General features: G+C 35.7%; 1 protein-coding gene across 1 annotated transcript in view; it reads left to right on the top strand.

Annotated features, from left to right (window-relative positions):
• The window catches only part of NEGR1 (neuronal growth regulator 1), a 961,252-nt gene that overhangs the window by 738,130 nt on the left and 199,043 nt on the right, over nucleotides 1-24,079 (top strand). Inside the window, exon 6 of the mRNA XM_066376571.1 lies at nucleotides 20,092-20,243. Coding sequence (XP_066232668.1) covers nucleotides 20,092-20,243 — 152 coding nt within the window. The remainder of the gene's footprint in view (nucleotides 1-20,091; nucleotides 20,244-24,079) is intronic.

Raw genomic sequence — 24,079 nt, 5'->3', positions numbered from 1 at the left:
TCTGCTCATATAGCCTTTCACAGATTCTGATGATCCAGGTTGAGATATTTTTGGTTTGTGATTATTTTATGGATGATTATCTAGAAGAGTGGTTTTCAATTATTTGAAAGTTACAAAATTTTTTATTCAAATAAAGTCTTATTGGGAAACCCAAAAAGTAACAACTATGAAAGTAACACTGTTCCAGTGAATAGAAGCTCTATTGCACCTGTTCAAATGCCTCCTTCCGTAAAACTTCCTTGAAACCCCCTACCCGCACCCCCATGCTTGGTTCTACACACACACACACACACACACACATCCCAGTTTAAATAGTGACAAACCATTTTACATATCTTTTTTGGAGGGGGTTGACATTGACCAATAAGAGTACATAAGTTTCAGGCAAACATTTCTATAGTATTTGAACTGTTGATTGTGTTGTGTGCCTATTTTATGTATCTTTCACTTTTGAGTTTTTATCATTTCTTCTTTAAAAGCTAACAATTATTTCCAGTATTACAAGTAAGAACTCATTTGTTTAAGTCCATTTTGCTTCCAATATTTTGTAAAATGATATTCTGATTTTTGGGGGGGAGGATTTTGCTTTCTCTCTCTCTCTCTTTCTCTCTCCCTTTCCTAAATACAGCAACCACTTACGCACACAAAAATGGCTATAGTAATTCTTAGTCCAGTTTTTTAGCCTATAGCAAATATAGCAAAATGCCAATTGGTGCTCATAGTCATAACTTCAGTGATTTCTTTCTTCCTACTGAGAAGATGGACTATAGCTTTTGCTAAATTTTCAAAGAAATTTAAAACCACTCTTATAAAAGGTAGATTGATTTCTCCAATCACTGTCCTTCCCCAACACATTTACACAACTAGAGAAAATCTAGGAGCTGTGAAAAGTAAATGCACTTGTGAAAAGCAAATATATTTTCATTTCAGAGAAAAGTATACATTTATCATATGTTAAGGTTATAGTTGAGGAAATATTCAAATTCTTAAACACTTTTAGAATATGCGGATTCTTCTCAATATTATAGTAAAGCACACTTGAATATATTCATAAAATAGGAAAATGAAAAACTCCGATTGCTGAGTGGTTGTTGTTACACTCACTAAATGGACCTACCATGTTAGTTTCAGAGCCCAGGCCATTCAAACATGTACTTCACCAAAATGAAAAACTAATAAGCACTTGCTATTTGACAAGCAGTGTTCTAAATTGTTAATAAATATTAAGCAGTTTATTTTTATAACAAAACTATGAGATCATAGAACTATCATTTTATTCATCTTGTTTGGGAGGAAAAAAAGCACAATGCTTTTAAGTAATTTGCAGAAGTTAATACAATTAGTGGTAGAGCTAGAATTTGAACCCAAGGAATCTTGCAAATCTTCATGCAGAGTCCATAAATTTAATCCTATACAATGGTGCCTAGTTTAGGTCCTGGCCCCTGAAAATATATCAAAAATCAGCTGAAATGTCAATGTTCAATGCCAAAGGTAAAGGCATTGCAGGTCAATTGTAAATTAGCAAAAGGAAATATTACACATAAAAACATTCATCATTTCCCAATTTATTTTGTCAAAGATACAAAACTAGTGAAATCACATAGACACACAGAGAAGAAAAAAAGATACAGCCATGTTTCTGAGTTTTTCTCTTGACCTCAAGTTGTCTAACTGGAGCATGAAGCTATCAGAGATGCTGTCACTGTGGAGGAAAGTTTTTTGTAAGGTCTAGAGAAGTTTTATTTCCTAGATATTTTTTATACTTACAGCTTATACAAATATTTAGAAATAACTTACACACTTTTTTTGTATCTACTTAAGGAGATGTTTATAAAAATTAATCTCAAATCAAAATTTTCAAAGTCAGATATTTGTTAAAACAAATGTAAACAAATAAGTACAAACAAAAACAGAGACTGTACCTGAACATCCCTAGTCTTTTCTCTACCAAGAGTTCTGTATCCTGCAAAATTTATCTCTATGTACTGGAAATAATCCACTTAAAAACCTTTTAAAAGAAGTCTTATCAATTGAGCACAATTTAAAGAACAGAAAAAAAATACCAAAAACAAATCACTTTCCAGGACTTTTAAATACTTAAAAAAATAGTTTTATTATTTCATTTATTTCTCAAATCTTTATGAGGTACAATTTATTATTTTCAATTTACTGATGACTAAACTGAGACACAGAGACTTAACCTGTCAAGAGCACTCAACCTTAAGTTGCCATCAAGATACATTTTAGATTTGTCAAGCATGGTTTTTTCCCTGTATACATTGAAATTATTTGTTATCTATTGCCAGGTAACCAGTTAACCCAACATTTAGCATCTTAAATTTGTAAGCATTTATTATCTCAAGCAGTTTCTTGGGTCAGGAAATCAAGAGCAACTTAGTTGTATGTTTATGGCTCAGTATTTATCATCAGGCTGCAGTCAAAGTGTCATCTCACGCTGGTCAAATGAAGACTTGAGGAGGCCTAGAAGATCTGCTTTCAAGATGCAGCTTACTCACATGCCTGGACTCTTGGTGCTAGTTATTAAAAGAAGGCTCAGTTAATCACTACATGGACTTCTTCATAAGACTGCTTGACTGTCAACATGACATGGCATTTACTTACCTCAAAACTAGTGTCCCAAGAGAAGGCAAAATAAAAGCTGTCATATCTTTTATGACTAAGTCTCAGATATCATGCACTATCATTTCTGCAATATTTGATTGATTATACAGAGTTATCCTAATCAATGTGTGTGTGTGGAGGTGCAACACTGGAACATAAGGAGTATCAGGAGGTGAGAAATACTGTCTCCTTCATGGATAATTGTAACTATTTTTATTAGAAATATTAGCCACTTGACCTTAATTTATTACATTTATTTAAACAAACATCCTCAGAATGACTCAAGTTTTAATACTTGATATTAAAATATTATCCCTTGCTATAAAATGGTCATTTTTTAACACTATAGTCTCTTTCAGCATGCCTGGCAGGAATATTTAATTAGTCTTAATTTTATTTCATATATGTTTAAGCACTGGAAAAGTCAGAATTGTGTGTTTAATTATATAGAGAGCCATAAATTTAAGTAATAGAGAAGATTGATAAAAAGAAATATACTCCTTATATGTACTGAAAAGACACTTTTGGAACAGGTAAAGTATTATTAAGCAAATCGTATTTTTTATGGCATGACGTTAGGTTACTCTATGGCTAAAGAATAGTACATTTATTTATCATTAAGGTTATAAACATATATTAAATTTTAATAGACTAATATTTGAATATGTATTGCAAAAATATGAAATTTATATCACTTTGTGAAGCTGTAATTATTTATGTCTTAGCTCAGAATTTTGCTATTTCCTTGCTTGTTTGAATTCTCTCCATTTTTTATATATCCTCAAATTCCAGCCTGAGGACTAGAAAGAAATGCCTACTGATTTCTAATGACATTTAACTACTCAGGCTTTTTAAGTAGAATTTTATTCATTTTGCCTATATACAGGTAAATGACCAATAAAAGCAGTGCTGTTTGGAATTCTTTAATAACAACACAATTTCTTGTTTAATTCTCCATTGTAATTTAAGCTGGGGATACAAAAGTTACAAATTAGGTAAATACAAATTACCTTCATGAGTGAAAAGCACATACATAGTAAAACTTTAAAATTTATCAATATGTCAATTAAAAAACAATTGTGTACTTAAGATATTAAAGATTTTGTATTTAATGATGAGTATCTGTAATACTTTGAATTTTTAAGCAATACATTTCAAATTTAATCTATGCATTTTTACCTCATCTTTACAACGAATGTCATGTCAGCATATCTCTCATTTCAGAATCCTGTTAATCGTTCAGTCTATAACACAGTGTAGAGAAAACATGATAAGCATTACCATTTTGCTTTGGATTAGTTATCTGTATGCCTAAAACATGTATGCACAGTTATTTACAAAATGTATTCAGGTACCATTGAATGAATAGGAAAATGTCTAAAATCAACCATGTAGACTTTGCCATGTTCACATTACACAGAGATATGACGACCTTTCTCGGTCAGGTTAGGTTTTCACTTTCGGGAATGATGATTTTTCATTCTTGCCTTTACAGAGGTGAGGTGAACTTGAGAAATCATAATGAAGTAAAGTGACCTTTCCTATCCTTTTTCCTATTCGAGATGTATACTACCCAATCATCTGGACAGGCCATAAATTTCATCTGAGTATTCACCTTAATAAAGGAATACGAGAAAGGAGCTCTTCTTCCCTTTGTTTATTTTCAAGGAAATCAGAAAATGATTGAAAATATTTTTCTGTATCTTTAATGATCCTTTTTCTTTGCTTTTTTAATGCAATTTATTTTTGTCAAAGGTAGGAACACATTACATTTGTATAATATATTGTGATATTTCAAGCATTTTCATATATTTAAGTTTTGCAAAATGTGCACATTTTTACATTTCACTTAAATAGAGTCAGCTGTTCAAACTTAGAGTGCTGCATAACAGAAATAAAAAAAGAAAGATTAAATATATAATAATTCAATGGTATAGTCTTGTACACAATTCAGCCTATAAGTTTCACAAAGACATACAATGAGACATACCAAAGTTCCTTTAATTGGTTTTCATCCACCTAAAAACTCCTGACAGTGTCCTTCCCCATTCTGAAGGACACTGAATGATAAGTTCATGCTGAAGATGTGTATTTAATATATAGTTCTAATGCTACTACTTAATCTGGTGCTCAGTCATGAATAGTGATATAAAAACAATAGTTTACAACCCTTTTGGAACATATAACCCAGTGGGTAAAATTTAAACCTCAGCAAAAACCACCAATATATGCATACTTATTTTAAAATTATGTATATGAATTTCTCAACTAGGATATTGCATACATTAAGTGACATACAACAGATAAAATTTAAAGGACAAGATACAAATGGACTTAATGGATATCCTTAGATGGACTTTGTTATTTCCTTTTTTCTTTCTTTCTTTCTTTTTTTTTTTTTTTTTTTTTTTTTTGACAGAGACAAAGTCAGAGAGAGGGACAGATAATGACAGACAGACAGGAAGGGAGAGAGATGAGAAGCATCAAATTCTTCATTGCAGCTTCTTAGTTGTTCATTGACTGTTTTCTCATATGTGCCTTGATGGGGGGGGAGGGGCTATAGCAGAGCAAGTGACCCCCTTGCTCAAGCTAATGACTTTGGGCTCAAGCCAGTGACCTTGGGCTTCAAGCCAGCAATCTTTAGGCTCAAGTCAGTGACCATGGGGTCATTTCTATGATCCCACGCTCAAGCCAGCGACCTTGGGGTTTTGAACCTGGGTCCTCCATTTCCCAGTCTGATGCTCTATTCACTGTGCCATTTCCTGGTCAGGCTGAACTTTGTTATTTTCTTTCTATACTCCAATAAGTCCCTTTGCACCCATCTTGGGATATGTGCTCTCCATTTTGGAGACACTTGCAAAGTGTGGTAGTTTAAAGTGACAATACAGAATACAGAGATGTGTTGTAGGATTGACCATCTGAAACCTGCATAATTATGTTAAACACTGTCAACCAATAAGTTCATTTAAAAAAAAGAAATTGTGGTGCATACACTAGATTCTTATTCAGCCCTAAATGAGAATAAAATCTTGCCATTTGTGACAACATGGATAAAACTTGAGCACATGATACTAACTGAAATAAATGAGACAGAGAAAGAGAACTACCTTATGATCTTTATATGTGGAATCTAAAAATTAATAATAATAAATTTAAATAAATGTTTTTAAAAACCTAGTTTATAGATACAAAAAATAAATGACTGCCAGAGGCATGGTGGATTAGATAAATGGGTAAACTGTTTTTGTAGTTTGTTTATTTTTAACATAAATAAATTGAATTAAAATATGTCCACACTCAGAATATAATAATAATAATAATAATAATAATAATAATAATAATGGAAAGAAGGTTAAGGAATGTTCAAGGCCAATTTTAATGACATAGAACTTTTACACTACATGCTGACTTTGCAATCTTACAATATGTGTTATATAACTCACTCTAGACAATCTAACCCATTCTTTGCATCATTTTAACTAGATTATAACTAAGTAAACTGCATCATTTAACTAGATTATAACTAAGTAAACTGTATCTCATAAAGGTTGAATGACTTGTTGAAGGGAAGTACAGGATAGAGAGTAAAGTTTAATTCTGAGGAAAACTTGGGAGGCAATGAATATGTTTATGGTCTTGGTGATGATGCTTTCACAGATGTATACTTATCCCCAATATATGTGCAGTTTGTATGCATCATATGTACAATAGAGGGAAGGGCAAAAGTAGGTTTATAGTTCTGCACACAAAAGTATGTGAAACTTTAATTACACAAAAGTATGTGAAACCACTCAGGTTTACACACAAAAATATGTGAAACACTTTCTTCTTGTATTACTGTTTATGAATTATTGTATTGTTTTCCATACAAACAACTATAGACCCTGTATAAATATGTACAGCTTTGTATATGTCAGCGATACCCTCGATAAAGTGATTATTTTAAACAGAAAAAAACAAAAGACAAACCCTTAATTTCTTGACTGTTGGACCAGAATATTTCTTGTCTAGATTTTATGCCACAACTTTGATTACGCACAGGTGACTAGAAATATCTTTTCTCTCTCTCTCTGTCTCTCTCTCTCATTCTTTCTCTCAGCCTCTCATTTTCAAAGCCATTTCTATAAGAGTGAGAAGTTACATGTTTCAGTTTAGAATGATACTAGAAGTGACTTCATTACCACCCCACGTTAGAGATAATTTTCCTCGCTGAGCTAAGATTTTACCTCTTCATTCCACAATATGGTCAGTATCTGTGAAAATTTGAAAATTTTGAAAGGAAATAAGTTCTTGTATAGAAGGAACTTGAATTTATAATATTATCTCACTATTAATTTATTGTGTTTATTTGTCTTTTTATTAATTTCATTCTGTTGAGATTTCACTTCTTTTAATAACTAAAGTCTTGTCAGGAAAGTTCTATCATGCCTACGATGACTTTGTCATCTGAGGCCAAGAAGGTAAAGGGAAAATATGTGAAACAAGTCGGAGCACTTCAACCGCTGAGTAGAACACATGTCCATGTAAGACATGTTTAAAACTTGGGCTTGGTCAAACAACATTGAAAGTGTGCCATTCCAGTATGCATCCCGACTTAGAGTTGATGATTTTTCATAAAAATCACCACAGTGAACTAAATACTAAGTCAGAAAATCCTAAGGGAACTCTAAATTGAATCTGGCAAAAGTACACAGCAAGAGTCCATTCAACTCCAATCAGAACATTAACACATGCTTCAGGGATAGGGAGCTTTTATGCTGGATGCCAAACCGTGGTGAGCAGCCTTTCCAAACATTCATTGCAAGGAATCAAAAATGATCACAGGCAAAGAAAGAACACGATCAATGTCGTGTTTGCATTATGTGGAGAGTTTCTCTTTATGCCTCGTCATACAGGATGTGAAAAGAGGTGGGTGTAGAAAGGCACTTTAGCACAAGAATTGAAAGGTTTTACATGTCATTATAAGACATTTGGACTTGATTTCATAGGCATTGGGAAGGCAGGGAAAAGCTTCTCACACTTAGTAAAATGGTCCAGTCCCTGTCTCGCAAAATGTTTCTTGGAGTTTGGGGAGGAATAGAAGGAAAAGATGTGTATGTAATTGATTGTTACTAGGATATTGGTTGTTCAGTTAAAACAAACAAAAAATAGCAAGTGAGAAAAGGTGGTGTTTCTATATTTCAGTGGCTGATTAGATAGCAAAAAAATAACTATTTGAAAGTAATTCTGAGTTTTCTATCTCAATAATGAGGTGAATGGTGAAGCCCTTTGACCAAGGCTGAGAACACAGGAAAAGAGATTTGGAAAGAAGGGCTAAGTTTGATTTGGGACACACTGAAACCAATATGCTAATTCTTTTCATGAGCAAGGGATTATCCCAAAAAGAGTCAGTCATACATATTTGTGTCTGTTCATAGTGCCAGGTTTATTAGGGAGACCTCCCCCAATAAGCCAATAGAATCACACACCGGTCACACACACATGCCAGCAGAGCAAGCCTCCGGCACATAGTTCCTGCCACTGACTGCACCCACAGGTGGTGAGGCTGGTGTCATTCTCCAGCCGGTTGGCAGCACAAGTGTGTAGAGTGGAAGTCCAGCAGGGCTGAGCATGACACTAGGAACAGGCAATCTGGAGTGCTGGGTGGTCAGAGCTCTGAGATTTTATAGCCTACAAGGGGTAGAGGTCCCACTCATGTCAGTGTCCAGATAGATTCCTATTCAGTGTCCAGATTTGTGGTTTTGGGTATCCCAAGCTCTTTCTAAAGGCGTTCTGTTATACCCCATTAACTTCAGTTTTGACACAGCACTTGACATAACCATCATGGCTGATGGTGACTCCATATTGGATTGTCAAAGGTGTCCAGAAAGTCCTTTCTGTTCTTGCACCATACAATACTGCACACACAGGTACACCAGTATACCTAGAATGTGTTTGTGTTCTTAAATTTATAGTTATATTTTAAAATAAATGTCTGATCTTATCACTCTATACTTGAGTCCCTTCAGTGGTTCTTCATTGTTCCTAGAATAAAGTCTTTTATACCACTGTATGAAATGGTAGACCTTCATGTTCTGACCCCTGTTTATCTCTCTGGTTATGAATCTTACCATTCTATCTTTCACAGCAGGGACAATAGCCACCTGAAATATTTTAGTTCACAAATTGTGATGTGCTCTTTGCATCTAAGACTTTTTCATATATTGACCCCTTTGCTTATAAGTCCTTTCCACACACACATACACACACATCATACCTGGTTACATTTGACTGGGTTTATTCCTCTAGACCTTAAGTCTCAATTGGGATGTCACTTTCTCCAGGAAAACTATTTTGAGCCTTTTTTACTATTGGATGAGGCTCTCCAGAAATATTCTCACAAACTTCCCTTCATCAAAGCACTTAATAAACCACATTCAACTTGTTTACTTATCCATCACTCCTTCTGAACTGTAATCTACCTGAGAGTGAGGATTTTGTCCTGTTCACCATTGGGTTCCCTCATGGAACATGGTGTTTGGAATGCACACTGTAAGAATGAGAAGTGTAGCCTTGTGATAATAATAAAATAGAGCCACTCTTATTTTAATACACTTTCAAATTGACAAGAGGATATTAGTACAAATGCATCCTGTCACCCTAGGTTGTGGGATGCTGTTAACCCAATATATGATTACAGAAAGAAAGCTGGCTTTTATTGTTCAGGTCCAATTTCACAAGGCTTGTTTCTTTGTGCATGTGGTCTCTGAAAAATGGTTGTGTTGCTTTATTATAGAATGAAATTTGACATTAAAATATAGACACATTGATGTTAGAAAAGCAGTTCAAGCAGAGGGGAGAAATATAAGCAGAGGCCACATTGCCAGGGACACTAGATTCATGGCAGCCAGGAGAGCATTGGCAACTGCACTGTAGACTTTGTTTATTTGATGCAGGGTTAACAGGCAATATCTTCTCCATACTGAACACGACTGTCACAAGTAAGGCAACCCAAAGAGCTCTAACCAGAACTATTGATTTCATTAAAACTGATATAGTAAATAAGGTGTACATTTTAAATAGCCTAATAAAGTCTAAATCACTAAAGCAGCCTAATATTTCTAATAACATCAATGTATTCAAATATGCAACTAAAGATAGACACCCTTTGGGGCTAAGACAGTGAAGCATGGTATTCTTCAGTCTGTTCCTAGGAATAACTGATATTATATTGCTTTTGATCCTTGAGTACCAACCAGCATGATAAACCAATAGGTTGCTATAGCAGCATGTTCACATAAATTTTCATTACTCTTTAGTTTCTTACTTCTCCTTTTCACTTTCTTTTTATCCACCCTGCACATCTGTGAAAAGCCTAGATGAGGTGGATAACGTGCATGTAATTGATACTGAGTTGGGCACATCTTACAATCATGATTCCATGATCTTTTCAGTCACTCTCCTACATCTTTTCTTTAAAAATAATTTCCTGTGTACTCAATATTTAATATATCCCTGCCCTCTGAGAGGAAATGTTACTGTTCTGTCTAAGAAACAGACTCTATCATTAAACAATAACAATATCTATCATATATCTAGTGCTTACTTTATTTGATATATATGTGCATAGATATTACATTTTATATATTTTAAAACATTCTTACATCAACACTCTGAGATTGGCTTTATTTTTCCTATTTCACAGAAAATTATTAAAATGTAAAAATCTCATTTATTCAGTCAAGCATATAACAATCACTAACTGTGTACCTACTAAGTAACCAGTATGATGCTACATGGTTGGAACACAATGAATAACAATACCAACCAAGAAGAACCCTACCCCAATAAAGTTGAATTCTAATGGGAAGATGAACAGCAATAAAAGAAAGTCATACTAACATATGAAAACTTATAACTAAACTAGTGTCACCAGGAGAAGTATTCGATGTTATGATGATCTGACTAAGTCACTGAGAACACAATAACCCTGTAAAATCCCTAGCACTTAAACTCTAGAGACAATTACTTAAAAATATTGCATTCTTGCCAATTTTCTATATTTTTCTGTCATTCTCGTTACATATTGCATATATACTATGGAGAGAGATTTATTACCACACAAATATTTATTGAACATGGAAGAAAACAAACTAATTTATGCTGAAAGTTTGTGTATTAGAAGAGGTCATTTGAAGAGGGAAGAAGGTAATAGCTCATTTCTTGCTTCTTATTTGAGGAATGTAAGTAGCCTGACAGGCTGATTCCACTAGCAGCTTAAGACATCCTCTTTAAGAGGCTGCATTGATGGGCATAACCAGCCCCAAATTGATAGTTAACAGTCCAGCGAGATCTCCAGATAGCTACATGAACTGAACCCTACATTTTTCTTTGACTTTCTACCCCATTGGATTCACCCCATAGTTTGAGCTTGGCTTTCCCTGGAATGGCTACCACATAATAGTTCTACTTGTTTTGCTCACTAGTTTGACTTGATTTCCTTGAACCAAGACAATTTTGACTTGTCTCTTCCAATACAAATGCAATATTATTGTTAGAGTTGGTGACTTGACTATCAGTCACCAATAGCAAATTTTGGGAGAATACCAATAGCAAAAAGACCTGGATTTGAATTTTGGTTCTGCCATTTATCAGATGGTACAAGATGAATTAATTTGATCTTTCTAAACTTTAGTTCTCTCATTTGTAAATAATCCTTCCCTCCTAGGCTTGTTATGAGGATTAGTTGATATACATTTGAAAATGCTTAAATATTTTCTGAATTTCAGCTTCCCATACTTTTAACATTAACATTTTTTTGTACAATGTTAAAACTTTTATGTTAGATTACTTCAATCATAAATGTTTTAAGACCAGATAACATTTTACACACACACACACACACACACACACACACACACAATGAAAAGACTAGAAGTAAAGCCATGATTTAGAGTCAAAATATATGTTAAGTGAGAACTCTGTTGTTGAGAGAGGCATCATGAGATGTGTTGTGCAAAGACCTTTATGCCATCTTAAACTCATGCTCAGATTTTCAGGTGGAGCTAAGGTCCTTTAGAGAGTAATTATGTCATATTTGTCCTTCTCCCCTCCCTTGGCTTCTACATCAGTGCCTCAAGCATAGGAGGCACTTAATCATTGTTTGATTGTACTTCATTTCCATTAAGACCACATGTGAGTTCTACCATTGTTACTGGATTAATGGTCTGACCCTTTCATGTGTCAAGTGACCTCCAGGTTCTTAATTCATGCTGGAAAATTTTCAAGACAGGAGTCCAGGTAAAGTAAGAGTAAGTTTAATAAAGCTCAGGGCAGTGAGGCAAAGGAAGGACCCTGGAGACAGGATCAGGGGGTATGTCCAGGAAGAGCTGCCACTGACCATTGTTTCACTGGGTGCAAGTCTTGTGGGGACCCTTAGAACTTAAGACAGAAGATGCAAAGTGCATACTTGAGGAAAGGGGGCATGAGCATGCTCAAAGAGGAGAGCACACTGGCATCTTTTGTCTTTTATCTATTTTCTATTGGTGGAAATTTTATGGCAGTCCCAGGGGAAGATCTTAACAGAATACTCATTAGATTTCTGTGTGTATCGTGTAGTATGCTAATATATTAAAATGAACATATAGTGGAGTTTGGAGTCATTCTTTGGTTAGTTTCACCTCTATCTTAGATTAGTCTGGCTATAATTGGGTTTTTGTTATCTGTCTCCCTTATTAAGGTGATTTAAACAACCTGCTCATAGATATTTTTGTGCAGGGAGGATAGGTTTAAAGTACTGTTCTTAGGAATCTTAGGTGGTTAAGGAGGACAGAATCTTGTGACATATCAGTTGGCTGTAAATTGCTCAGATGTTCTGGCAGTCTGTTCAGCAGTTTGTCTGTTTTCTCACTTGTCAGAGAGTTTCTCTAGTTTTTTACTAAACTGCTTCACGATATGATCACCTATAATGTTTTCTAAATCAATTTTTTTAGTTATATTTTTAGCTCATACCATCTCTTGGAACTCCACAAACTTGCACTCCATTGCTGAAATTTACATTTTTATTTTCTATAAAAATGGCTCATATGATTCAAGAACCACTTTCCTCTTTATACTGTCTTTCATAAATGCTAGCTATGCAAACACTCAAAGATCAATTAATAAGACCGGATTAATTTTATTCAATTATATAGCAATATATTATTATCATATTCCCCTATAATTCTAGTCTTATGAAAGGTCTATCATTATTTGAGAACACCTCTACCACTCCTTTTACAGATTATTTTAATATTGTAAGTGTTGACTGGTATTCTGATTTGTTTTTATGTTAGCAATGAAGTTTTCCTATGACTATTTGCACCTGAAAGTTTGATCTCTAAAAATATTTATTGTTCCTGATGACATGGAAAAGCAGATAATAAATACAAGTCCCAAAATGTGTAGAGAGGCTGAATTTATAAAAATAAAATGAATGATGTCTGACATAGCTATTCCATTTATTTCCATAATCTTAGCAATCAGTACCAATGGCTATGTGGTCAGCTTTGCTGTTATGATGTTGCTGTGTGCTCTTCTGGCCATCCTAGATATCTACTGACTGAGAGAGGTTGTGATTGAAAAGTCTGTGAGTATTTCATGACTCAGAAATATAAGTATTACTCATTATTAGCATACTTTTTAGGACACTTAAAAATATAACAGACTACTCTAATTCAGAACCAGTAGGTTGGTCAGGCTGTGTGTCTCTTATAAATTGGTGGAATCTTCTGGCAAAGGAAATGGACTGCAGTTCACAGATTTGAGGAATTAACTAAAGACAAAGAAAGAAGAATAAGAGCAATGGTCCTCAATATGTGTTAGTTTATTTGAGCTGCTATAACAAAACACCATAGACTAAGTAGCTTAGAAACAGCAGAAAAGTATCTCACAGTTCTGGAGGCTGGAAGTCTGAGATCAAGGTGTCAGCATAGTCTCAGGAAGGTCCTCTTCAGGGCCACAAACTTTTCATATCCTTACATTGCAGAAGAGGCTAAAAATCTCTCTGGAGCCTCTTTTATAAGGCGCTAATCCCATTCATGAGGGCTTCATCTTCATGATTTTTAAGCACCTCTCAAAGACTCCACTTATTGTTACCATCACCTTTGTGGTTTAAGATTTTCACATATGAGTTTTGAAGGACACAAACATTCAGATTATAGTGCTATAGAACAAACTCCTACTCATGGCAGGGGTTAGGAGAACACATGACAGAATAATCTATATAGCCCTGGGGCCCACTGAATGGTGAAAATGTGAAAAAATAAAAATGGCCACACATTTCTAAGCAATCATCATATGCTGCTGATCTATTGCTGAGAAAAGGAATGCTGTGCTTAACCCCCAGCTCAACAAAATTAGTATCTCTCTCTTTGGGGTGGAAAGGGGACTATAAGGAAAGAATATCTCATTCTATAATCTAAGTCAATACAGGATTGGTTCCCTTAGAATGTGAAAGAATTAAGGTTTTTTTTTGTTTGGGTTTATTTTTATTTTTTTGTATTTTTCTAAAGTTGAAAATGGGGAGGCAATCAGACAGACTCCTGCATGCATCCGACCGAGATCCACCTGGCATGCCCACCAGGGGGCGATGCTCTTCCCAGCTGGGGCATTGCTCTGTTGCGACCAGAGCCATTCTAGCGCCTGAGGCAGAGGCCACAGAGCCATACTCAGCGCCCGGGCCAACTTTGCTCCAATGGAGCCTCAGCTGCGGGAGGGGAAGAGAGAGACAGAGAGGAAGGAGAGGGGGAGGGGTGGAGAAGCAAATGGCGCTTCTCCTGTGTGCCCTGGCTGGGAATCGAACCTGGAACTCCTGCACGCCAGGCCGATGCTCTACCACTGAGCCAACCAGCCAGGGCCCAAGAATTAAGTTTTTAGGGAAAAAAATACAGAACCCTAAACAAGACAATATTCTGAATTTAGTTCTTTGGTTTTATTGAAAGGTATGTTATAAACTATTGCTTGAGTTGTCACTTTAGATTTCACATCACTGATGCAAGGAAGTCTGGTTTCAAACAAGTCTGAAATGGATATAAAAAAAATCTATGGGACCAGGATCATCTGTGAACAAACACATGTGCATGCTTGAAACTGATCAATGATTTTCTTTAACACAGAAGACCAATTCAATCTGCAAAATATGTTTTTATTAATAAAAAAGAATGAGTCTCTTTACAGAAAATATAATTATATACAATCATATTGGAATAAATTTGTTTCACAAGAAAAAATAAGTACCGTCAATTAAAGAGCTCTTTTATTATTTGTTTTTAGTCAAGGGTTAAAATTATATTAGAGTCATACTGGTAGGACTTCTTGGTGTGGTTCAAATTTTTATATCCAGAAGACATGTTCATCTTAACAGGATTCACACTGTGCCTAAAATAACCTCTGCTGTAAATGCTTCTTTATATGTCTAATTCTTTATTTTATTTTTAATTATTGATTTGAGAGAGAGAGAGCAACATCAACTTTTTGTTCCACTTATTTATGCATTCATTAGTTGATTCTTGTACATGCCATGATTAGGGAGTGAACCACCAATCTTGGCCTACAGGACCAGCTGAGCTACTCAGCCCAGGCTATATGATTAATTCTTATCTTCTGCTTTGACCTTCTCAAACGCCTTCAAAAATCCTCAAGGATCATGTGTTGCCCAGACTATTCCCTAATCACATAGCACAGAATTCATCTTTGTAGCAATTCAATGATTATTTTCAGAATTGATACGGTTGAGAAAGTCCTTTATTCCCCCAGGATACCTGTAGGAAAAACACAGAAATACACTTTTAACAGATATACTGTCTCAGAAGTCACTCTTTCCCAGCGTTAGCTTTGCGGAGGCTGTCCCAGGCATCTATCAGGCAAAGATAGATTCTAAAGTGGTGTTTTAGGAGTCAGCACTTCTGAAACTCCCAACTGTATAAGAAAGAAAACTTTGGATTATTCAGTAATCTCAGAGAAGTAGCTTTCCCTAGAGGGAAGAAAATAACCCCAAGAAAGATACTTTTTTTTTATTGGCCATATTCACCTGCCAGGCTGATCAGAGCCACTAGGGTTGCAACACTAATGGGAAGTGCTGGCCAGAAGCCAAAAATGGGCCTAAACAAACAGAACTTGGATACCATGCATGATTTAGCAACATCTGTGGCTTTACCATCAAGCACATTAAAGGGCAAAGAATTGGAAGCCAGGTTCTTATTGATCAATGCCACCCCATTAAATTTAATTGAAAGAAGAAAGAAAGAGAGAAAGAGAGAGAAAGAAAGAAGGAAGGGAGGGAGGGAGGGAGGGAGGGAGGGAGGGAGGGAAGGAGGGGGGGGAAGAGAGAGAGAGAGAGAGAGAGAGAGGAGAGAGAAAGAGAGAGAGAGAGAAAGAAAGAAAGAAAGAAAGAAAGAAAGAAAGAAAGAAAGAAAGAAAGAAAGAAAGAAAGAAGAAAGAAAAACTGAACACACTTCCTCAAGATATTCTTCTCCCCACAATCGAGGAAAAGGAAAGACACTGACCCGTTTCCCCCCCCCCCCAATTCTGTAGGAGCAAAATGAATCTTCATTTGGTAAATTGCATATGATGGGGATTAAGTAGTCTGGGGAATTTCCGAGTCCTTGGGAGAATGTGTCCATAGCATAGATATAAACAGATTTGATCTATAATGCTTATGCATGATGAAACTTATCTTTTAATATACAACATAAACTAATTGGTTAAAAACAAAGTGACTATAGCCCTTGCGGGTTGGCTCAGTGGTAGAGTGTTGGACCGGAGTATAGATGTCCTGGCTCAATTCTTGGTCAAGGCACAGAGGAGAAGTGACCATCTGCTTCTCTACCCCTCCCCCTCTTGCTTTTTCTCTTTCTTTCTTTCTCTCTCTCTCTTCCCCTTCTCCAGTCATGGATAGATTAGAGCGAGTTGGTCCTAGGCACTTGGGGATGGCTCCACGGCCTCCCTCAGGCCTAAATGCTCGGTTAGTGAGCAATAGAGCAACGGCTCCAGAGGGGCAGAGCATTGCCCCCTAGTGGGCTTGCCTGGTAGATCCTGGTTGGGGTGGGTGCAGGAGTCTGTCTCTCTGGCACCCCTCCTCTCACTGAATTAAAAAAAACAAAAGTGATTATTTTGATGCAGAAAAATGTGAGAATTTACCATAAATTTCGATAGATTTGCAATATGAGACAGTAGAATAAATCTGCCATAGTCTTAATATTTTATTCCCCACTTCTTGTGTCAGAGTTGGAGAGCATTAGGTTTATTACTCAAGTTAAAATTTTTCTATATTTTTTCAAATTGGAATTTTAATAATCTGATTAATGTTCGAGTTTTAGGTAAGCCAAATCCAGCTAGTACATAGAATATAAGGAATTTCCAGAGTAATCAAACATGGCTGTGTATTTTAATCTGCATTAACTGCAGTTTATTTTCTCTAAATTCAGATGCAAGTCACATAACATAATGCAAAGGATTTCAACCTAAACCCTAAGGGGAATGCCATTTGTTAGCACCTTGAAATCAAAGAAATATGTATTACTAAAACTCGAACACATGAAAGAGGGAAAATGAACATGCCTTTTGGGTTATGTGCCTACATAGACCATATCGTGATTAGCCCATCTGTTTTACAGTAAACATAGGGGTTAGTTAAGGAGAAGTTATTATCTGATTGGCATCTTCATTACAGCAGAATTCATAAGGAGAGAAAAAAATTTTTGAAGGGACTCCTGAAAGGGGCTTACCAATCCTTGTGTGTGGGGACATCATCTAGTTGCCACTGGAGTATGAATTATTTACTATGTACTTAGGATACCACTATTTAGTGCAATGTAGGATTCAAATATAAAATAAAGTATGTCCATATGGCTGTGCTCTTTGAGGAATTTAGGGCAATTTAATTTATTTGTGTTGAAAAGACTTATGTGAGCCCTGGCCAGATGGCTCCGTTGGTAGAGTATCATTCCGAAGCACAAGGGTTGCCAGTTTGATCCCCAATCAGGGATCGACATTCCTCTCTCTCTCTCTCTCTCTCTCTCTCTCTCTCCCTTTCTTTCTCACTAAAATCAATAAATAAAAATTGAAAGAAAGAAAGAAAGAAAGAAAGGAAGAAAAGAAAGAAAGAAGAAAGAAAGAAAGAAAGAAAGAAAGAAAGAAAGAAAGAAAGAAAGAAAGAAAGAAAGAAAGAAAGAAGGAAGAAAAGACTGTGTGCATAGAAATTGCTAGAGAGAACAATTCAAGAATGTAGTTTTAGCCCTGGCCGGTTGGCTCAGTGGTAGAGTGTCGGCCAGGCCTGCAGGAGTCCCGGGTTCGATTCCCGGCCAGGGCACACAGGAGAAGCGCCCATCTGCTTCTCCACCTCTCCCCCTCTCCTTCCTCTCTGTCTCTCTCTTCTCCTCCTGCAGCCAAGGCTCCACTGGAGCAAAGTTTGCCTGGGCGCTGAGGATGGCTCTGTGGCCTCTGCCTCAGGCACTAGAATGGCTCTGATTGCAACAGAGTGACGTCCCAAGATGGGCAGAGCATCGCCCCCTGGTGGGTGTGCCGGGTGGATCCCGGTTGGGCGCATGCGGGAGTCTGTCTGACTGCCTCCCCGTTTCCAGCTTTGGAAAAATACAAAAAAAAAAAAAAAAAAAGAATGTAGTTTTGGCTTTATAACCCCACAAGCAGCCCTGGCCAGTTTGCTCAGCTGTAGAGCATCAGCCTGGTGTGTGAAAGTCCTGGGTTGGATTCCCGACCAGGGCACACAGGAAAAGCTCCCATCTGCTCTTCCACCCTTCCCCTTCTCCTTTCTCTCTATCTCTCCCTTCCCCTCCAGCAGCCAAGGCTCCATTGGAGCAAAGTTGGCCCAGGCTCTGATGTCTGCTCCATGACCTTCACCTCAGGTGCTAGAATGGCTCCAACCACAATGGAGCAGTTCCTCAGATGGGCAGAGTGTCACCCGTGGTGGGCATGCCATGTGGATCCTGGTCAGGCACATGTGGGAGTCTGTCTGTCTCCCCACTTCTAACTTTGGAAAAATACAAAAAAAAAATCTTGCAACAATTTAGAAAGAAATGTGCAGAGAGAAAAGGAAGAGAGTCATTTAAGGAGCATCAGAGAAAGAGACATAGGACTAGGTCAGACCTAAACAAGACGGGAAGGCTCTAGATGGCAGGGATCAAAGGAGATGATGTCTGTTGAATGTAGATTCAAGAAAAAAGTGAAGCAGGTGTGTGAACAGTATCACTATACCAGCCAATGTGTGTGAGGGCCTCTGCTGGTCATATGAAAAGAGATGGTTAGGTAGTCTGCATGAATTTTGGTCAACTTGAATGCTATATGAAGGCCCAGAAAAGTTAAAGGACTTTTCCAGGCACATTTCTAACATGTGGCAGAGAAGAGACTCAACCCTAAATCCTACCCTCAACCCTGTACTTCAGTCTAGGTCGTACATGGCAGCAGTAAAGTGGCGTTGACCCTGGACTCAGAATCACTGTACCTTAGCTGTAGGGTTTACTTTAATGTGAGTTATCCAACACTATTATCTGAAATGGCCTAGACCAGGGGTCTCAAACTCAACTCAGCATGTGGGCCGCAGAGCAAGATCACAGCCATTCGGCGGGCCGCACTAGGTCTACAAAAGGCAACTGTTACGCAACACTTTTCAGTGTCACAAAACGACCAGAAACTGTAGTTCGTGGATTAGTCTGCGGGCTGCACAAAATTGTTCGGTGGGCCGCATGCGGCCCGTGGGCCGCGAGTTTGAGACCCCTGGCCTAGACATATCCCAGCCAGTTTACCAGAAACCATCAGTTTGTGTTTTTATTGGACTCTTCATATTTAATTACTTTTACTCTTTCTTGACTTTAACAGATGAGATGCTTTGTTGTGGTGTATTTAATTTTAAAATATAAAAAAATGTAAATAGTACACGTGCATATCTAAGTTTAGTTTGTTAAATAATACCATAAGAACAGTCTATATCTGCCACACAGCCTCTCCTGCCCAATATCTACTAATGAAAAATATAATTGCTACATTGTCATGCTAACATCAGTGGTCCAAACTGTCTATGGCAGGGGTCGGGAACCTTTTTGGCTGAGAGAGCCATGAATGCCACATATTTTAAAATGTAATTTCATGAGAGCCATTGGACCCGTGTATGTTACGCATTATCCAATAAAAATTTGGTGTTTTCCCAGAAGACAGCTGTGATTGGCTCCAGCCACCCACAACCATGAACATAAGCAGTAGGAAATGAATAGATTGTAATACATGAGAATGTTTTATATTTTTAATGTTATTGTTTTTTTTATTAAAGATTTGTCTGCGAACCAGATGCAGCCATCCAAAGAGCCACATCTGGCTTGTGAGCCATAGGTTCCCGACCCCTGGTCTATGGGATGCCATTACAACCTTACCTAAGATAAAAATGAAAATTATTGATATGTTTATAATACATATTAACCTAGAGTTTATTTTGTCTTCTAGGCTCTTCAATGGCCAACAAGGAATTATTATTCAAAATTTTAGCACAAGATCCATTCTCACTGTTACCAATGTGACACAAGAACACTTTGGCAACTATACTTGTGTGGCTGCCAACAAGCTAGGCACAACCAATGCGAGCCTGTCTCTCAACCGTAAGTAACGCAATGTTGCCAAAATGCCCCCACGGGCCTCCTGGCTCCTATCTGTCAGCAGAGATAAACGTAATAGAGTATATTCATTTTAGGACTCAACCTGATGTGATACATTCCTAACACAGAAAAACTTTCCCCCAAATACATAATATGGGTGTTTGAGAATTTTATAATCCCTATAGAAGTTTACATGTACTTAGAAAAATGTCTTAAAGCTCAAAAAAGAAAAAAATTGCATATTTAATAAGCCCCACTGAAAACTATCTTCTGACTAAAGGCCATTGGTTTGGTGAGGTGTTTTTTTTTTTGAAATGTGTCATATTATCTTGCAACATGGATTGATATGGGTTGAATTTACTCATGGATTTCTTTAGAAACTCATCTTTGAATAGCAAGAATTTTACATGCCATAAAGAAAATGAAATAGAAAGTAAATGATCACGTACAAAATATTTTATTTATATAAAGAACATTTTTACTCAAAACTGTATTTTAGAATACAACTTAAGGTTTTATTAAAATAAATACTATATTTATAATGTATCTTATTTCCTAAGAACTAGAAATGAAAAAAGAGGAGCCAACATAAGGGTGAATTGAGGGGAGAATAACCTGCCCTAATGTTTCCTCCTACAATTCATCTTGGTGCTTTTTAGAAGCTGAATCATTAACAAATTGTTATGGCCATTTAATATTTGTGATTTGGAAATGGGATATTTTGCAAAATGTTCAGAGAAGATGACAGAGAATAGAGTATCTTTTTAGTTTTACAAAATTAGCTGAATCATCCTTATCTTTTATTTTTTATAGAAACCTGATATATATATTTATGCTATCATCCTGTGATTATAAGCTGTCTCTAAAAAATGCAAATATTGTGTAGTTAATCATAGACATGACAATTTTCATTTCACATAAATAATGATAGGATATATAATAGTCCTACTACTTAAAATATACTATAATAAGAATTTTTATGATTTCTGAACTTTGAATTACCATTATTTAGGAACTTTGGATGTTAAATAAAATAGATTAGTTTGTTGTTAATAAAAATAATCATTTGAAAGTGATTTTTTCTCTATATACTTCTTAAACAACACCTCATTTGTTTTTCCAGCTTAATATTAGTTAATATTTCTTAGTATCTCCCCTCTGAAAGAAAAACATTACTTGTCATGAATGAGGCATATATACTTGCTTGAGTTTCTTCCATGAGGATGATTTATTTAGTGTAATTATAAATAATATAAACCATTAAAACTGTTATAGAGCAGTGTAAATTCCAATTTAATGTAAATATTAATATTTCTTTGGTATGCTATTAATATTTTAAATAGTTTAATATTCAATAATCTAAAAGAATAAATTAGAAAGGCAAAGTAAAGAAAAATTTAAGACTTAATAACACACTAAGTTTTTGATATTGAAATTTCTAAGTCACATTCTGATATTTAAAACTGAAACATTAACAAACAAAACAGGGACAAATGTTATTTGTTTAAGTATTTAACTCTGGCAACTTTCACGCTCAAAAGGCTTCTAAACATGGTGTCTTCACAGTGGATTTCAATGATTTCTCTCTTTCTTTGCCTCTAGCTTCCTGTTTGTAGAGGTGTTAATGAAATACTAGTGCAATTTGATTTACTTGTTAATAAAACATTATATGCATATATTGTCTGTAATTATGAACATATCCTTGGCAATTTGAAAAAATACTTATATAAGAACTCTTGTAGCGCTTCATCTGACAATCTTATTGCATTAAGCATTTCTCTGCGCAGTAATTATTTTTATATGTTTCTCATACCTTCACCAAATTACATTTGATAAGAAGGCAGGATCATATCTAATTGATTATTTTATTTTCCATATCATCAATACAGTGTCTAATACTTAATAAGCAATCAGCAAATCTTTAGTGAATAAATGAATTCAATATTGAATAAGTGAAAGAATAATGAATAAATGAAAGAATGAACTAGGTTTTAGCTGTAGAATGTGCATTTGTAATCGTAGATATACAAAAAAATCACAAAACTTGTTAGTTTATCATGGACTAGATTCTACTATAATCCCTTCATATGAATTTGTTCATTTAATTCTTATACAGTCCAAAAAGATAAATTTTTAATTCTCCTCTTATGGATGAGGAGACTAAGATAAAGAGAGATTAAAAGCTTGGACAAAGTCAAATGCTTAATAAGTTAATAAGTAACAAAGCAAAAACTTGAATCCTGACAGTCTGGCTTCAGAGTCCAAGCTTTTCACTACTGCATTTCACTGTCACTATGAATATAAAAACAACTGTGGTGTGAGAGAAAAATTGTGTTATTTACAACATACTCTTTGGAAGATAATCCTTGACATACGTTTGTTCTTCCATTAGTTTTTATCAACTTTTCTTTAATAATTTAGAGTGCTATTCTTTAACTTATAAAGACTTTTAGAATAAATGTTTTAGATACAGACAACATTTTAAGTATATAAAAAGCAAATGAAGTCAATGTTTGAAAACATATACAAAAATGAGACTCAGGGACATTTAAATACATTTTTATGGTATTTTAAATTATCCTAGGGATGGTACAGTTATTGAACAGAGGCACTATGAACCTGCAAACTATATATGGAAAAGGTACCTTCCCTAAAACTCATACACTGCTATCTTGGAGAGAAAGCACTGTGTCCCTTAATAACAACTTCAGCCACATCTTTACAAGGTCTATGAATAGGCATGTCTTCAACTTCTAAACCAGGGGCAGTCAACATTTTTATACCTACCGCCCACTTTTGTATCTCTATTAGTAGTAAAATTTTCTAACCGCCCACCGGTTTCACAGTAATGGTGATTTATAAAGTAGGAAAGTAACTTTACTTTATAAAATTTGTAAAACAGAATTACAGCAAGTTAAATCATATTACTTACCAAGTACTTTGTGTTGGATTTTCGCTGTTTGGCAGAATAATCTTTATAAAACAATTTACTATAGTTAAATCTACCTTTTTATTTATACTTTGGTTGCTCCACTACTGCCCATCATGAAAGCTGGAACTCCCACTAGTGGGTGATAGGGACCAGGTTGACTACCACTGTTCTAAACTGATCCAAGATTAGAATCCAGTCTAAGCTGATCTAATATTGGCCTGTGACCTATTAAATAATTTTTAAAAATCTGTTACTGAAGATCAACCCTTTCAATAGTTAAGGGAGTCAAGCTAATTTGTCTATCTTCTTACCCAGAAGTAAGGAAGTAGACTAAAAGACTATAGAGTTTGCCTTTGTATACATGTTGATATTTAGAACATGCCACAAATAATCAAACATTCATGCTTTCATGATTTGTATTGCTAAATAGTTAATATAATCAAAGACAATGTAATAAAAAATGTGAGTTACTTGCAGAGTGCATATACATAGCAACCACTCAAATTGGTTGATGAGAGTGTTTCTACAGAGCTGTAGCCACGGGGAATCAGATCCCCATTCATAACTATTTAGGATAAATCCTGAGGTTATGATAATCTACTAGTTTGTAATGACCTACATATTTCAGATCACCAAGAAGACAAACAAGCAATAAACTATAATTTAGAACTTTACCATAACTAAGACTATCCAAAATGGAGTGTAGCACTTTTTGTTGTGTAAATGTTTGAGTGTGTATGTTTTACATATATGGAGTCAAGAAAGCTTTGATTAAAACCACAATTTTATGACGTCATGGAAATGGCGCCGTGAGCTGCGCGTCCGACAGCTCTCCCCTAAATCACAACAAATTTATCAACTAGAAACAGAAAAATCTATCCTCGGAGCATTCCAGAATTCCACACAA

The sequence above is a fragment of the Saccopteryx leptura genome, chromosome 3 (genome assembly GCF_036850995.1).
Source record: "Saccopteryx leptura isolate mSacLep1 chromosome 3, mSacLep1_pri_phased_curated, whole genome shotgun sequence".
Taxonomy (NCBI): domain Eukaryota; kingdom Metazoa; phylum Chordata; class Mammalia; order Chiroptera; family Emballonuridae; genus Saccopteryx; species Saccopteryx leptura.
This window is presented reverse-complemented; position numbering and strand designations above follow the sequence as displayed.